Source organism: Eurosta solidaginis, chromosome 4 (genome assembly GCF_040869045.1).
Source record: "Eurosta solidaginis isolate ZX-2024a chromosome 4, ASM4086904v1, whole genome shotgun sequence".
NCBI classification, from domain to species: domain Eukaryota; kingdom Metazoa; phylum Arthropoda; class Insecta; order Diptera; family Tephritidae; genus Eurosta; species Eurosta solidaginis.
The window spans coordinates 21,718,135-21,736,942 of NC_090322.1; the positions used below are offsets into that span (position 1 = coordinate 21,718,135).

General features: G+C 35.3%; 1 protein-coding gene across 1 annotated transcript in view; it reads right to left on the minus strand.

The window, feature by feature from the left end:
• Window positions 1–18,808, minus strand: part of LOC137248425 (zinc finger protein 91-like) — a 191,521-nt gene that overhangs the window by 150,440 nt on the left and 22,273 nt on the right. The window contains exons 2-3 of the mRNA XM_067779363.1: window positions 2,231–2,377; window positions 1,842–2,153 (exon numbers count right to left, since the gene is read on the minus strand). Of these exons, the coding sequence (XP_067635464.1) occupies window positions 1,842–2,153; window positions 2,231–2,377 (459 nt within the window). The remainder of the gene's footprint in view (window positions 1–1,841; window positions 2,154–2,230; window positions 2,378–18,808) is intronic.

Here is an 18,808-nt window from a genome sequence, read left to right on the forward strand (position 1 = left end):
GTGTTTCCGCAACCTTCTTGCGATGAATATCGATTGAGATTAAGCGTCCGATATTTCCAATGTATTGTTTTACTCCCCTAACGTCCCAAAACATTCAAACGTCTCACCTAGTACTCGCTGGCACTGAAACTGATGTAGGAGCCGAAAATAGGCCCATCCCTGATGTATATAATATGTGGTCCAAATATGAGCCAAATCGGACCCAAGCACAATTTTTGCACTATCTCGATCCTTGCGCCACCTAGCGGTGATTTTTCATAGGTCGCTTTGTATTCATGTATGTATTATGTGTTCCAAATATGAACCAAATCGGACCACAAATACGATTTTTTTTAATATTTCGATCCTTGCGCCACCTGGCGCCGTTTTTTTCTTATTAGCCGTGTTTTTTTACACGCGTATACGTTTACGTTTGCGCGAAAAAACGCTTCTCCTCGCTTAGATAATGCTTAGGAGACCCATCTAGGGGCAGTGGTTAAATAACTAGCTACAGAACAGGGTGTACTAAAAAGCGGAGACACAACCCTCTGATGGCTATAGTGTATAATATATAACTGAATCAGTTGCGATGAATTGTGGACACGCACCATTTTATGAGGTGATACATAAAATTAGTGTAGGGGTGAAACATAGACACATATTTCAGTTACATCTGAGTATAATGCGTATTGAAATTTAGTAGTACTAATTTTATGCGCAGCGATTTCAGAGGTGTATTTAAAGTTTGACTTACCAGTCCATATAAGGTTTAACCGTAAACGTCTATAAATGTAAAAAAAAACAGCTATTATTGTATTGTCCCCGCGTTCTGAAATATATTCCAAGTTACTTAATTTCAATTACAATATTCGTAACGCTCGCTACACAGAGTCAAGCTAAATAAAACCGTTTAAAAATAGGTATGTAGTTTGTGTGAGGATGCAAAGTTTCACGTTTTTTGTGGTCTACATGAAATAGCTATGACAATGAATCTTTTATCTCAACAATATATGACGAAAACGTAAGTATTTGATGAAATTTGAAGCTTCTAGCTGCTAAAAAGGGGACAGAAATGACGGTTCATATGGGGTATATAATATATATACCACCGTTGTCTATGATTTTTTCAAACAACAATATATGCTGTATATACAGCTTCAAATTGTGTAGAAATAGCGAAAAGTTTCTTATCTGAAAACTCTGTTGTAGGGGACATATGCTATATATACAACCGATCTCTTCGAATTTTTCAGACAACAATATTTGCTATATACGAAAGCATAGGTGAAAGTTCTAGCTGTTAAAATGGGGCAGAAATTACGAAAAGTTTGTTATCTGAACAGTCGGTTGTATGAGATATATACTATGTTTGCCACCGATATATACATTTTTTCAGACAACAATGAATGCTCTATAAGTAAGCATTCGGTGAAATTAGAAGCCTTTAGCTGTTAAAATGGGACAGTAATTACGAAAAACTTCTTATCTCAACAATCGGTTGTGGGGGATATATGCTATATATACGACCGATCTATAAAATTTTTTCAAACATGTGCAATATACGAATGCATATGGTCAAGTTTGAAGCTTCAATCTGATAAATTCAGGAAGATATGACAAAAATCATCTTTTCTGAAAAATCGGTTGCATGGGGATATATGCTATCGTAGTCCGATACGGCCGGTTCCGACAATGTCTAATCGGAAAGCTAATAATTACCGATGAAGTCGGTGGAGGCTATCGAAAAAATCGGTAGATTTATTTGCGGTTTTTTTTTTGTTAGTCTCTATACTCGTAAGTTTTCTGATTTAAGAAAGGTATGCGGCGTTGCAATTTCGATAACAGTGCCCTACAATTTACGCTATGTTAATATTTTCCTTTTCAACGCTTGCTTCTTTAATTTAGCTTCTATTTCCATTAAGGCCTTCATATTTCGCTCACGCGCCTCTGGATCTTCGTCTTTATGCGTAGTTGAGTGTAATCGTAGCTCCGAAGCCAAACGAAAAGCTAAGGGACAAAACTCACATCTATAAGTATTATCACCCAAATGAATACGTAAATGCTTCTGCAATTGTTTTTTTGTCGTAAAGCACCGATCGCAGTATTTGCACTTATATGGCTTTTCACCGGTATGAGTACGCATATGCTGGTTTAGGTACGCAGCTTGTATAAATCTTTTTAACACAGGTAGAAATAAAGTTAAAAAAATTTAGTGAAATATATTAGGACGACGTTTTTTATGATAACTTACCGCTTTTCACAAAAGTCACATTTATGAGGCTTTTCGTCGCTATGAATTAGTTTATGTCTTTTTAAGAGCAATTTTGCTTTAAAATGTTTGCCACAAATATCACACGGGTATTGGTATTGGTAGTTCTTGTCACGTATGTTTTTGTATCTGCAAACAAAAAAAACAAAAACACAGGTAATCAATACAATCAAAAAAAGAGTTTATTTTTTGATATTAAAAGGAAGCGAGGGTTTGAATTTTCTAACTAGTCGAGTATGTCCAAATTTTAAACACGGTCTTAAAACTTTATAGTATTTTAGACCCATTTGCAGAATGGCAAGATATTTTTTAGTTCAGAGCTAATTTCAAAATGTGCCAAAAATGTATGAGTTTAACCCCTCATGTTAGGTTAAGTATGACTTAAAAACTTAACTTGCCGTTCTGCAAAAAAGCCTTAAAGAACATCTTCGGCTTATATTGAAACCCCCGAAAATTTCGAAAGACCGATAAAATGCGATAATTCATTACCAAAGACGGATAAAGCGATGAAACTTGGTATGTGGGTTGAATTTATAACGCAGAATAGAAAATTAGTAAAATTTTGGACAATGGGTGTGGCACCGCCTACTTTTAAAAGAAGGTAATTTAAAAGTTTTGCAAGCTGTAATTTGGCAGTCGTTGAAGAGATCATGATGAACCTTGGCAGGAACGTTACTACTATTACTATATATGAGCCGTTTATTTTGAAAGTGGCATAAGTCATTTCATGTCGTTTAGGTTCAGTGGTAATTTGTTTGTATCTCTCCTCGCCTCCAGTTTTTTAGAGTCCAATATCCAAAAGATGCAATTCTTATTATTATTTTATAATTGTAGAACCATCTATATATGCATTCGTTCAAAAATAACAATGCATTTAAGACCATGAGTTGGAAATAACTTATGCCACTTTCAAAATAAACGGCTCATATGTGCTAAGTAAAAATTAACAAAATGGGATGAAGAACACGCCCACTTTTTAAAAAAAAATTTTAAGTCAAATTTTAACAAAAAATTTAATATCTTTACAATATATAAGTAAATTATGTAAAGTTTCAACTCCAGTAATGATAGGGTGCAACAAAATACAAAAATAAAAGAAAATTTTAAAATGGGCGTGGCCCCGCCCTTTTTCATTTAATTTGTCTAGAATACTTTTAATGCCATAAGTCGAACAAAAATTTACCAATCCTTGTGAAAGGCCATAGATTCTATGACGATAACTGTTTTCTGTAAAAATGGACGAAATTGGTTGAAGCCACGCCCAGTTTGTATACACAGTCGACCGTCTGTCCTTCCGCTCGGCCGTTAATACGATAAATTGAGCAAAAATCGATATATCTTTACTAAAATTAGTCCACGTACTTATCTGAACTCACTTTATCTTGGTATAAAAAATGGCCAAAGTCCGACTATGACCACGCCCACTTTTTCGATATCGAAAATTACGAATGAAGGGATGAAACATGGTAATTGGATTGGTTTATTGACGCAAAATATAACTTTAGAAAAACTTTGTAAAATGGGTGTGACACCTAAGAAAATGAAAAAGTTCTGCAGGGCGATATCAAAAGCCCTTGAAATCTTGGCAAGAATACTGTTCGTGGTATTACATATATAAATAAATTAGCGGTACCCGACAGATGACGTTCTGGGTCACTCTGGTCCCATTTTGGTCTATATCTCGAAAACGCCTTCACATATACAACTAAGGGCCACTCCCTTTTAAAACCCTTATTAATACCTTTAATTTGATACCCATACCGTACAAACACATTATAGAGTCACCCCTGGTCCACCTTTATGGTGTTATCTCGAAAAGGCGTCCACCTATAGAACTAAGGCCCTCTCCCTTTTAAAATACTCATTAACACCTTTCATTTGATACCCATATCGTACAAACAAATTCTAGAGTCAGCCCTGGTCCACTTTTATGGCGATATCTCGAAAAGGCGTCCACCTATAGAACTAAGGCCAACTCCCTTTTAAAATACTCACTAACACCTTTCATTTGATAACAATATCGTATAAACATATTCTAGAGTCACCCCTGGTCCACCTTTATGGCGATATCCCGAAATGGCGTCCACCTATATAACTATGGCCCACTCCCTTTTAAAATAATCTTTAATACCTTCCATTTGATACCCATGTCATACAAACACATTCCAGGGTTACCCTAGGTTCATTTTCCTACATGGTGATTTTCCATTATTTTGTCTCCAAAACTCTCAGCTGAATATGTAATGTTCGGTTACACCCGAATTTATCCTTCCTTACTTGTTGTTATTCGAATTGAAATCATTTTCTTAAACAAATATTCCTTTACTTTCTTCCTTTTCTTTTCTTTTTTCTTTTTCCTTGTCTTCTCTCATTTCTTCTGTCCTCTCTATTCTCTTTTCTTTCTTAATTTTCCTTCCTTTCGTTTCCATTTCATTCCTTTCCTTTACTTTCGCTTGCTTCCGTTTCTTCCCGTTTCATTGTTTTAGTTATTGATGTTAGAAAAAAAAGAAATTTTATAAAGCAATAGTCTGTCTCTCTAGTTAAAAACATATTATTTTATTTTACTTTACTTTATTTTATACATTTGTAAATTTTAGTAAGTTTTAGTTATTTCATAAAATTTTTATGCTTTATTATGACAGAAAAAACTCAACAAAATTAAACATACCAGCTGTCATTAGACCTATTCGTAAACCACCAAAGTTTTCATCAGATGTCTTTGTATTTTTAAAATTAGAAATTTTATTCTCCCCTTGCTGAGATTCAATTTCGAGTTGTATTTTTAATCCCGCCGTCCAGCCATTTAATAAAAAAAAATTATTACTAATGTATAAGATGAGCAGACATTAAAATCGAAGGTCTAGATTCAAGAGACTAAACTCACACTAAGATATGATCTGCAGACTTGTTCAGGGTGTAATGTCCACAGAAAAGATCGCGAGAGCGGAAATGGAGGTGGCCTCGCGTTTATCATACACCACTCTGTGCAATATCATTTATTTGTTCCCGACATCGGCCGCAGGGACAGTGTCTTAGAACGTCAAGGCTTATCTGTCCGGTCAGGCGATGCAAGCCTAGAAATCATCAACATCTAAATCCCTCCTGCTACCTGCTGCCCCGGTGGATACCGCCCTAATATCAGCGCCTTACTCACTGGCAATAATCGCATTATCTTAGGCGATTTTCAATGCCCAGCACGATCTGTGAGATGTTCTGCACAATAAACGGAGACGCCCCCGCTCGTATGGTAGGAAGTTGTCACAGTTCGCCGGATATATCAATCCTGAACGCAGGACTCGTAAACTGCGTCAACTGGCAGCCGATGGTAACATTGACATCCGACCACCTGCCTATACTTATTGCGCTCTAGCGTACCGCCGACTTTATCGTCACAGAAAAGCGCACTTCCATAAACTTTAAAAAAGGAAAGTGGGATTAATACAAATCCTTCACAGACAACCACTTTGCTGCCCTCCCCATCCCGACTGATCCTCGCCAAGGGGAGCGTGCTTTCCGCAAGGTCATTGAATCCGCCTCGGCTCGATTTATTCCCGCCGGAAGAATTCCCTAAATCCAGCCTCATTTTCCATCTGAGGCCGCAAATTTAGCGAGAGAACGTGACCATATAAGACAGCTCGATCCCAGCGACCCCCAAATAAGGGATATAAACCAACGTATCAGATTGCCTGTGGATGAACACAAGCGAGCGAAATGGGAGGAGCACCTAAGCGGTTGTAACCTCTCTGCCGGCTTGGTAAACTTTGGTCCACCGTAAAGTCCCTATGGAATCCGTCTAAGCACAACGACAAAATGTCCATCGCCTTTGGCGATAAAGTGCTGTCGGATGCGAAAAAAGCGCGAGCGCTTTCTGCCGACAATATATAATGCATTCTACGGTCGACAAAGATAGACGGAGGGCCAACAGACACGCACATAAATATAAATTCAGCGTGTCTCCAATTACCATCACCGCCAAAGAGGTTGAGGATGCCATCGGTCATGCTAAACCATCCAAAACAGTGGGCCCAGACGGCATAGCCATCCCGATGCTTAAAAGCCTAGGGAAGAGGGTTTCAAATATTTAGCGCATGTCTTCAACCTGTATCTTTCCACCTTCGTCATTCCCGAAAAATGGAAAATGGCCAAGGTGGTCTCGCTATTAAAGCCTGGGAAACCAGCTAACATAGGAGAGTCATATCGCCAGTAGCCAAGACGCTTGAAGCCATTCTACTCCCCTACTTCAAAGCAAATATCCAGATTTCCTGTCATCAGCATGGCTTCAGAAAACTCCATTGCACCACCACCGCGCTAAATGCCATTAGCACATTGATAAATTGCGGTTTAAAGCAAAACCCTCACCAGTATTCCTTGCGTTAGACCTATCAAAAGCTTTTGATACGATCAACCATGGCACGTTACTGCAAGACCTGGAAGGGCCTACCTTTCCCCCATGTCTTAAAAGGTGGACCGCAAATTATCTGGTTGGTCGACAGGCATCGGTACAATTTAGAAAGGATACATCAAAAACAAGAAGAATTAAACAAGGGGTTCCAAAGGGTGGTGTCCTATCCCCACTTTTGTTTAACTTCTACATATCAAAGCTACCTTCGCCACCAGAAGGAGTTACTATCGTTTCCTACGCCCATGACTGCACAATTATGGCCACAGGCCCAGGCCCACAGATCGATGAGCTCTGCAACAGAATAAACGGCTACCTCCCTGATTTCTCCAGTTTTTTCGCCTCGCGAAACCTGGCATTATCACCGACTAAATCCTCCGCGACCTTATTTACAACTTGGACTTCCAAAATGTCGACCATGTTGAACATCCACGTCGATTGCATTACGCTACCGACTATCTAACACCCAAAACTCTACTCCTTCCACTACTTCAGAAACATTTGTGTGCACATATATGGCCTCGTCCGCCATTTGAGCACTCTTGCGCCAACCTTCCTCTAGTGAGGCCTCAAGATCTCCCTCGAAACGCAGATAGGGAATCAGGTAGTTTGTTCGTCCTGTAATTGATGACGCTATACCACTATGGCCGTATGGTCGGCGCTCAAGGTGCCCCGAGACACTGAGCCTGGTTGCAGTTGTTAACGTTATGTTCTTTGCTACCAGGTCTACAGGTGGAATATGCAGAATAGCATACAGTGCAGCCGTCGGGATTGTTTTCAGGGCTCCTCTAATGCTAAGCATTGATAGTCTGCATACCCCCTCTAATTTTTTGAGGTTGGTTGTTTTTGTGTGGCTTTGTAATAAACAAGAACTCCATAGTGTAGAATAGGGCTCACAATCGCTGTAAAAACCCAATAAGAGAGAGAGGGTGATAAAGCCCACGTACATCTCAGAATTCTTTTACATGCATAACGTGCCGTTGAGGGCTTCTTCACCTCCACGTTGAGCTTCTACGACAGCTTACTGTCTAGGATGATTCCTATATATTTTGTGCAAGGTTTCTTCTGTGGGGTCACCCCTCCTAACTCAGGCCTGGTTCAATTTGGGACTTTTGTTCTTTGTAAACAAGAGCATATCCGTCTTTTCCGCGTTGGCTGTCAACACGTCATTAGATGCCCACACATGAATATCCCGAAGCGCCCGATCCCTCAAAGAGCTAATCGTTGGAATGCACTTTCCACTTATGAAAATTGCAACGTCATCTGCGTAATAGAATCGCCTGAGTAGTTGGTTAATGACCAGCCATTGTTACGTGGCCGACTGTTTGGATGGCGAGGAGCGGCGGCAAGCAAGTATGCTTGCATCCCAGGCTAGCTCGTCGTCTTGGGCGGGGTATTTCACCACCGTCCTCACCCGCAACCACATGAACAAAAAGGGTTCATACCTGCATATGTGTTGGAAAGAAACGCTGAACATATAGAAATAGACGTGAGAGGCAAAGTTATATAGGGGAAAGCATAAGGGGCAGAAAAAGATGAAGGCCTGTCCTGTCAGGTGGAGTCTACCCTCCCTCTTCAGCGCAACTTGCGCTGAACCATGGGCGCTGTGCTGACTCCGACTTCCTTACAGCGCCCCCAAACCTGAGACTAGTCTGTCCGTGTGTCAATAAGTCATCACCCTATTACTCACCTTCACTTTACCTTGCCACGCACAAGCGCAGCACCTACACCAAATATTGTCAACCTAGCCCAGCATAATGAATATATTCAAATTTCATCCAAACATAATTTTTATAATTTATTTACAACGTTTTTTGTTTACAAATTATCAACTAACACCCTACTACTAGTTCAATAATTTCTAAAAAAAACTCTGAACTCAAAGTTTAATACAAAATAATTTGAAAAGGATTTCAAAAGGCTTAACTAGGATAAACATCTAAAGTTTCTATTTACTCAAAGTAAAAATAAAAAATTTCTCAAATATAATGCTAAACTTTATTACTAATTAACATTACAAATTCATTAGAATGCAAGAAGTAGATAAATTTCAAATTCAATGCAATACAAAATACCTACGACTAATAGACAAAAGGTCTGAACTCAAATAAAAAAAATTAAAACTGCAATATTATTACTAGGAACTAATTCTAAATCCTAAAGATACAAATTCAAACAAAATAAAATAAGAGGGCGAACAAAAAAATTCAAGAACCCTAATCCCTGACCTACCGCAAACGCTCAAGTAAATATAAATCAATTTTGCACAAAGCAAAACTAGGTCATCAAAGTAAAAGAATTTATGTGTATATGAAAACAAAAGGTATGTATGTAAGTGCAAATGTATGTTTGTGACGTTTTTATGTATGTACGTATGTTCGTTGCAATCTGTTTTTATTTTTTCTTATTTGCTAATTCCTGCTCTATTTTTGCAAGAGCAGGAATCTGTGATAACATATGTGCATACAACTAAACAAGTGTATTTTGATAAATTTTAATGTTTCTCTCAAAACTCTCACCAAGTTACTCTTCTTATCCTACTCTAAAGCAGAGGTGATAGCAACCCTCTCTGCGGCGCGCCCCTGTCCACTGATTTCGTGGCCTCATAAAATCCCCATTGTGATGTAATCTTCCTGCAATTTAACATGTAGCCGATCCATCTGGTTACGGCTGGATGTACTATAATGTAATTAAGACTATCCATAATCGCCCATTTACAAATATTGTTGAAAGCCCCGGCAATGTCTAAGAAGACTGCTACAGCATATTCCTTATATTCCAGGGCTTTCTGTATGTTTATTACGACCCTATGCAATGCGGTGTCTACCGACTTGCATTTGGTGCACGCATGTTATGTTTGGGGATCAGCTCTTTATCCACGTTTTGTTAAGATTAAAACTATAAGCACATTTTTTTAAGTAGTCGGGGTCTTTACCATCAGCATAATGTCCAAGTTGAGATTCCTAGTGTAAATGGTTATCTCGCTAGGTCACGTTCGCTTGCTAGGTTTGCAGCTTCGGCCGGGAAGTGTGGTTTGATTTCAGGTATTCCACCGGCCGGAATGAATAGTGTCGAAGCTGAACTGAGGGCTTTCTTTAACAAGAACTTAGCACATGTGATATACATAGGGTGCTGAAATGTATATTTAAATCCAACTTTTATATGAGAAGCAACAGAAAAGCATTCGTGAAGGTTTTTAAATCATATCACGTTCGACGAAGACGGCCTTGTGAATTGCCCAAATGTGTTTTTTGTTTTCCAAAATATTTTAATTATTTTGGGGCTGAAAACTTAAAAAATAAAACCCTTCTTATTCATAATTTTTCCAAAATAAAAAGATTTTCCGTCAAATAAACTTCAAGTGGATGCAGTGTAGGTTAAAATTGAGATTAAATAAGTCTCAATATTTAAAGCTTGACATGGAGACAAAGTGAAAATGATATCTCATATTTGATTAAGTTTATCTTAATTTTGTGAGTATAAAGAGTTGCCCACTTTAAATAAAAATACCAATAGGACAATAATTATTTTTGGAATTTTATAGTTAAGCACGGTATCCAGATCAGTGATGAAAATCATGGTACATTTGTACTTTTTTTGGTACATTTCGCTTCCCGAAAGTACGTTGGTACTACATTGACATATTTGGTACATTTTTGTAAAACACCGCCCTAAACTTCAAGTCATTTGCAAAGCAGCTCTGAATGTACAAAAAAATTTAAAATTTTTCGAAGAAAATATATAGATAGTTAAGTTGTTTTGTTGCCGAGCACAATTTGCCATTTGCAATTATGGATCATTTAAATATGCCTATGAAAAATAGCATAACTAAAATTGTGAACAAATTTTACACCAATAGAATTAAAGCACAGAAAATAATAACTCAAACATATATGTAATAACTCCTATATTGCTACAAAAGGCTAGGTACATTCCCAAACATCAGAGTGCCGATATATTGCTGTTTAAACATTTTTGTTTTTGTATTCAATAATCGAATGTACCTAAATTTAAATTTTTTCTTGTCGCACTTATGCTGCTACAATCACAAAAATTGTATAGGCTGTCTTCTTTTGATTTCGAATTTAAAACACATTGCGAGCATTTTCTATTAGCAATATAGGAGTATTACATATATGAACTCAAATAACAGGGCCAGAAAATTATAAATCCATAATTGCATTTTGTCAGAAGAATTATTACTCTCTAATAACACTACTCCACAAAAAAAATCTCCAAAAATAAAATAGGCCTTTCCTAAAGTAAAATTTTCTCCTGATTCCGAATATGACTTCCATTTTCCTGTGGCAGGTCTAGTTTCCGAGATATCGGCGAAAATATGAAAATTCCCGTTTTTGCAGAACACTACTTCATATAAAAAAAAAAAATAAATGTAAGGCGCGATAACCTTCGAAGAGATCTAAGGCCGAGCTTCTCTTCCAATTTGCGTCGTGCTCCTCTTGATTTTCCCTACAAATTGGCCGGGCATGTAGGTCCCATGTTTTATGCCGACTCCGAACGGCATCTGCAAGGCAGATGAGTTTTCACTGAGAGCTTTTCATGGCAGAAATACACCCGGAGCGCTTGCCAAACACTTCCGCTTAGAAAAATTTTCTTCTAATTGAAAAATCTTATTTCTAAAATTTTTGATGTTGCTTTGACCGGGGTGTGAACCCAGGGCATACAGTGTGGTAGGCGGAGCACGCTACCATCACACCACGGTGGCCGCCATATAGGTAGGGCACAAATTTGTAGTTTTCATTTTTTCGTTTTAAACTGTTGGATTATACATTATACTAATTCCCATAAACATTTCTTGCCTGCACCTCCTTTCAGTATCTTCAGTAGTTTTGCCACTACGCCAAAAAACGTCGAAAAAATTTTGAGAAAAAAAAGAAATTTTTTACAAAATTTCAGTTTTAACCACTTAAAATCGGAAAAATTCTATGGACGAAAAAAAATTAGCCCACCTATGTTGTAGGTAATTTAACTACGAAGCTTTTAAGCATACCAGTACAACAATCGGATGTGCCGTTGAGACTATAGCCCCGTTAACTTGCAAGCGTCTATCCTACAATTTTTTATAGAGACAATTTTTATTCAAACTACGTTTTTATTTTTTTATAACGTTTTATTATAGACATATGTTTGCACATTTTGGTAATTTTTATAGCCTTATGCGTTTATCTTATGTTAATAATAATGAGCTTAAAGGCCGTGGTTAAATAAAACACAATGTTTAAAATTTCATTGGTTTTTTTTAATTTGTCAATATTTCGGCTTCAGTCGATCAAGAATAACCACAAGTTCCTGAAGATGGCCTCAGACTGAAGCCGAAATATTGACAAATTAAAAAAAGCAATGAAATTTTAAACATTGTGTTTTATTTAACCACGGCCTTTAAGCTCATTATTATTAACATAACATATGTTTGCACGTTAAACTGTATTCAATTGATTAATATGAGTATAAATAAGCAATTCAGTAAAAAATTTGTTATTTTTTACGAACATTAAATACATACATATCTACATCTAAAAAAAAGTCAAATTGAGCGATTTTACCGTGGTCAATAGTGAGGGACGTGGGTACTTTTAACTACCCGTTTATAATTTTTTGGGTTTGGCTACCGTATTATTGTCCAGCATAATCTCCCACCATTTCTTCATTCCAAAAGCCTTGGCAACGCTTTTCAAACATCATGAGGTCTTGGTGAAACATTTCACCCTGTCCATTACTTTCAGCACCTAGGTTTGCGGGAAAATTATCCAAATGTGAATGCAAAAAATGCATTTTGAGGGGCATGTTGCATTTCATAGCACTGTAGTTTTTCAACAAGGCTTTGACATCTGTCTATAGTTGGGATCTTTGTTGTTGCCCAGAAATCCACTAACGACTTGCTTAAAGCTGTCCCACGCCGCTGCTTCTACTGATGATAAATTATTCGCAAAATTTTCATCTTTCAGTAACTTTCAAATTTGCGGACCAACAAATATACCTTCTTTTAATTTGGCTTGAGTTATTTTAGGGAAAAATTTCGTTAGGTACTGGAAGTATGGCGCGCCCTTATTTAAAGCCTTTACAAAATGTTTCATTAATCCTAATTTGATGTGAAGTGCTGGCAAAATAACTCGTTCGGGATTTACTAAAGGCGGGTTTGCGATATTGAAGGCACCTGGTTCGTACTCAGCTCTTAGTGGCCAGTTTTCCTGAATATAATGGGTTTCTCTAGCACGGCTGTCCCAAAGACAGAGAAAACAGCAATATTTAGTGAAACCTCCTCGAAGTCCGAGAATTATAGCTACAACCTGGGATGTATTTCATTTACTATTATATATTATTTTAAATTGTACCACCGAAACTACTTACCTTTAAGTCCGCATAAATTTTCCAATTAAATTGTTTATATCGAATGAGCTCAAGTAAATTGGATATGCTTAAATAATTTTCTTTAGTATTCTCAGAATGTGCCACTGGTATTGACGGTAACGAATTTCCTTTATGGAGTAATGCTGCTTTTAAACTATGCTTTGAACTGTCTTCAAACTAGCATCAATCATCCACTTTATTTTCTAATTTTAGTGCTTCAAATAAAACTTGAACATAATTGCAGTAGCAAATATTTTACTTTTAGTAAAAAAAGAAGAGAAAGTCTTGTGTCTATTTCGACATTTGGAAGTACTTGTCGAAGAGACCAGGCTGCCTCATTGCTGCAAACGAGATCCTAAAACTTCGCTATCAAATTTCGATAATTTCAAATCTCTAGCCAAGTAATTAAGTTCGGCTTGTGAGACTCGATGTGGGACCTCTCCTTCTTGTTCACTGTCTGAATTATCTGCTTCGGAGTCACTTTCGCTTGAGGCTTCAAAAATTATAGGCGGCCTAGGTATGGGTAAGGTATGGTCATGTAGTTTTGGTTTTTTAGCTGATGCCACATTTGGATAACTTATTAATTTCGTCTTTTTTCTCGTTTTACCTTTAAGGTCTATCACGCAAAAATAGCACTGGTCGTGGTTAAAGGGTTCAGTCCACATCATTGGAACACCAAACTTCATGTTATGACCTTTACCCGATACTCATCTCATTAAAGTTAATCTACTGGAGGCGCAAATAAAATGAGATGCCCAAGATTTATCGAGATTTTTTACAAGGATACCGAAATAATGAAAGTATGTATCTTTGACAGAATTAGTTATTTTCCGAGCTGAGTTTCCGAAAATATAATGTCCCCAAATAAAGCAAAAACATCCGGATTATTTTTACATTTAAAATCTCTTTTGCAACAAGCCATTTCGTAAACACATCTACCGATATAGTATGTATAAATTTGCACTACAATTTGCAAAACAAAATTTACAACAAACAGTAGTGACAATTAAATACTTGATGTCTTTTTAAATTTATTAGACCCTAAGGTAGAGTGACCAAATGAAATGTCTCGCCAATTTTATCAAAGTAATACTAAAATTTTAGGATAGACGCTTGCAAGTTAACGGGGCTATAGTCTCAACGGCACGTCCGATTGTTGTACTGGTATGCCTAAAATTTTCGTAGTTAATTACCTACAACATAGGAGGGCTAGAATTTTTCCGATTTTAAAGTGGTTACATCTGAAATTTTGTAAAAAATTTCTTTTTTTTCTCAAAATTTTTTCAACGTTTTTCGGCATAGTGGCCAAACTACTAAAGGTACTGAAAGGAGGTGAAGGCAAGAAATGTTTATGGGAATTAGTATAATATATAATTCAAAGATAGAAATATATCTAAATCTCGAAATTTTTCAGGATCAAGAAATTTTTCAAACAATCGTAATTTTAATTCGCAAACAACTATTTGTTGGTATCACAAAAAATTTAAGAATAACGCTCTCAAATGTGTATCCCCATGCAATTTTAATCAAAATCATAATTCAAATTACGAACAAAATTTAAACTGAAACGATCCATTATGGCGGTGACGGATAATGGAACTATTATTAAACCTACTCGTCGCCTATTCATATTTGATAAATTCAATAAACTTAATTTTCTTATCGATACCGGTGCAGTTGTCTCAGTTATTCCCTTTTCTAAATTTAAAATTTATAAAAGAAATTCGGATCTTACTTTGTCTGCAGCAAACGGTTCTTCAATTGAAACTTTCGGTACAAAACTACTTAAAATTGATTTAGGTTTAAGAAGAGATTTTGAATTTCCATTCATTATTGCGAATATTGATACACCAATTTTAGGAGCAAACTTTTTAGAAAAATTCGGAATTATTGTCAATATTAAAAATAAAGAAATAATGGATTCTACCACAAAAATTAAAGTTGCTGGATCTTCTGGATTTTCTGATATTTTCTCACTCAAAATTCCTTTTGTCGAAAATAAGTTTTCAAAATTACTTAATGAATTTCCATCTATTACCTGCGAACCAGATTATACTAAAAAAGTTAAACACCATACGGTTCACAGGATAGAAACAAAAGGTATTTTACCATTTTCGAAACCCAGACGTCTTGATCCAATCAAACTTAAAATTGCTAAAGCTGAATTTGAATTTTTAGTTAAAACGGGTATATGCAGACCCTCAAATTCTCCTATTGCATCTCCACTTCATCTCATTCCTAAAAAAGAACCAAATGATTGGAGACCTTGCGGAGACTATCGAAGACTTAATTTTATTACTACACCAGATCGGTATCCTTTACCACATATTCACGATTTAACAATTGATTTAAAAAACAAACAATTTTTTCCAAAATTGATCTTGTGCGTGCTTACCACCAAATTCCAATGGCAGAAGAAGACATTCATAAAACTGCAATAACTACCCCTTTTGGAATGTTTGAATTCGTAAGAATGCCCTTCGGTTTACGAAACAGTGCTCAAACTTTCCAACGCTTTATTAACGAAGTATTGTCTGATTTCGATTTTGTATTTACATACATTGATGACATTCTTATTGCCAGTGATAATGAAGATCAACATATAAATCATTTAAAATCAGTTTTCAAAAGACTTGAAGAATATAATTTAAATATTAAACCTTCAAAATGTACTCTCGGTGTAAATAAATTAAATTTCTTAAGTTACGAAATTTCAGGCGAAGGTATTAAACCATCTTTAGATAGAATTGAAATCATAACACATTTTGAAAAACCAATTTCTATAAATAAATTACAAAAATTTTTAGGTATGATAAATTACTATCACAGATATATTAAAATGTTAGCAACAGAACTTAGTCCTCTTCATGAAATGTTAACACATGCAATTAAAAACAAACTCAAACAATTAAATTGGACAAATGAAACCACAACAGATTTCGAAAATGTTAAAAAACTTTTTGCTAAAAATACTTTCACTTACACATTTCGACAAAAATGGTACTTTATCATTAGCAGTAGATGCATCAAATGTTGCTATTGGAGCAGTTCTTCAACAAACTAGCAATAATATACCTTTAGCTTATTTTTCAAGAAAATTAACTACAACAGAAACTAAATATTCCACATTTGATCGTGAACTTTTGGCAATTTATAATTCAATTAAATATTTTAAAAATTTTCTTGAAGGTAGAACTTTTACAATTTATACTGATCATAAACCTTTAATTCATGTTCTAAATTCTAAAGTAGATAGATCTCCTCGTCAACTACGTCATCTTGAATATATTGCTCAATTTGCAAATGATATTCAATATATACGTGGAAAAGACAACATAGTTGCCGACACACTTTCCCGTATTCCAGAAATAAATGCAATTTCAACTCAAGATATAAATTTAGAAACTTTATATAAAGAACAACAAACTGATACATTTTTACAAAAAACCATTTCTGATCAAAATTCTAAAAATAATTTGAAAGAAATTCATATTCCAGTTATTAATTTAAACATATGGTGTGATGTTTCTCTACAACCTTTTCAACCTTATGTTCCACATTCTATGAGAAGAATTATATTTGACAAAATTCATTCATTATCTCATCCAAGTATAAGAACAACTAGAAAATTAATTCAAAATAAATATTATTGGCCTAACATGCGTAAAGAAATTAACGATTGGACTTCATCTTGCATCAATTGTCAAAAATCCAAAATTTCAAGACATACTAAATCTCCTATTCAAAAAATTTAAATATCATCAGGTCGTTGAACATATTCATACGGATATTGTTGAACCTCTTCCAGTTTCAAATGAAAATTGTTATATTTTAACAATTATTGATAGATTTTCACGTTGGCCTGAAGCTTATCCACTTAAAGATATTTCAACAAATACTATAGTAAAAACTTTTATTCAAAATTATATACCACGATTTGGTATACCATTGAATATTACAGTAGATCAAGGTTCACAATTCACCTCAAAATTTTTTACGGAATTAACTAAACTTTTAGGTTCTCATAAAATTCATACATCTCCTTACCATCCCCAAGCAAATGGCATGATAGAGAGATTTCATCGAACTTTAAAAGCAGCAATTATAGCATCAAACGACTCGGTTCATTGGTCTGACATTTTACCATTCATTCTACTTGGTTTACGAACTTCTATTAAAGAAGATTTAAAATGTTCATCTGCTGAACTTGTTTATGGCCAAACACTTAGAATACCTGGTGAATTAATTATTTCAAATAGTAATAAAGAACATGATTTTTCTAATGACGCTCTCCATAAAATAAGAGAATATTTTTCGCTTGTTCGTTCTAAAGTGTTTCATCATAATAAAGAAAATTTTTTCGTTCCTAAACAATTAGAAAATTGTGAGTATGTTTTTGTTAAAGTTCTTCGTAAATCTAATTTAGAATCACCTTATGAAGGACCTTTTAAAGTTATCTCTAAGAAACATAAAACATTTACAATTCAATACAAAAATACTATTAAAAATATTTCAATTGATTTACTTAAACCAGCAAACATACTTATTAACACTAATTTAAATACAAATACATTAAACAACAAAAAACAAAAAAAGGTTACATTTAATATTAATTAATAATTTGTTTGTCTCAAATTTTCTTGGAGGGGGAGTAAATATAGTGTTAACTACTTTGTACTCTTTACTTTAATTTTTAAAATAATTTTAATTGAGTTTTCGTGTTAACTTAAAATTTTGAATAACTTCAAAAAAAGAAAATTCTAATTAGTTGGAAAATATTTAAACTTAAAAATAAACAAAAATAAATTTTATATTGCAAACCAAAATAAAAGATTTTTAAAATATCAACTTGAATGTTGATATAAGGACCTATCTAATTATTTTCTAGCTTTTCGTATTATTATTACTTCATGTAAGTATTGTTTTCAATAAAACCGTTTAACTTAAAAATTTTTTTTTTATTATTTTATTTTCAAGTTTTTAGTCTTTATTTAATTGCCTATTATTTCTCATTCTATTTAGTTCATTTCGTGACTCATTATTACAAGGACTCTTTCCTGACAATTTGTTACAACCTAAGTCCTCAATACATAATCCTTCCAAAGACTTTACTCGACTCTGCGCCACGTATGCTTGTCCCTCCTCCAACTCCAAAATATTTTGATGTCACTTCTACCGGACTGTATGCAATATTTGTTCCAAATATGAGCCAAATCGGGCATCATAGATCGCTTTCTATTCATGTATCTATGTATTATGTGTTCCAAATATGGGCAAAATCGGACCACAAATATGATTTTTGTGAATATCTCGATCCTTCCGCCACCTAGCGGCGATTTTTTTTGATAGGTCGCTTTCAATTCTTGTATGTATTAAGTGTTGCAAATATGAGCCAAATCGGGCCACAAATACGATTTTTGCGGATATCTCGATCCATGCGCCACCTAGCGGCGATTTTCTTTCACAGGTCGATTTCTATTCTTGTATGTATTAAGTGTTCCAAATATGAGCCAAATCGGTCCACAAATACGATTTTTGCGAATATCTCGATCCATGCGCCACCTAGCGGCAATTTTTTTTCTCATTATTGCATTGTCATCGGGTTCTGAATTATATTCAAAGCTTCATGCTTGTAGCTTATCGGGAAGTTACTTAAGTTTCAATTACAAGATTCGTTCACAACGGCCGTGCAGCCGTGCATGCGGCCATGCGGCCTGTCAACTCAAGCTAAATAAAACCGTTTAAAAATAGAGAAAATTAATTCCGAATTTAGAGCTTTAGCCATGGTTCAA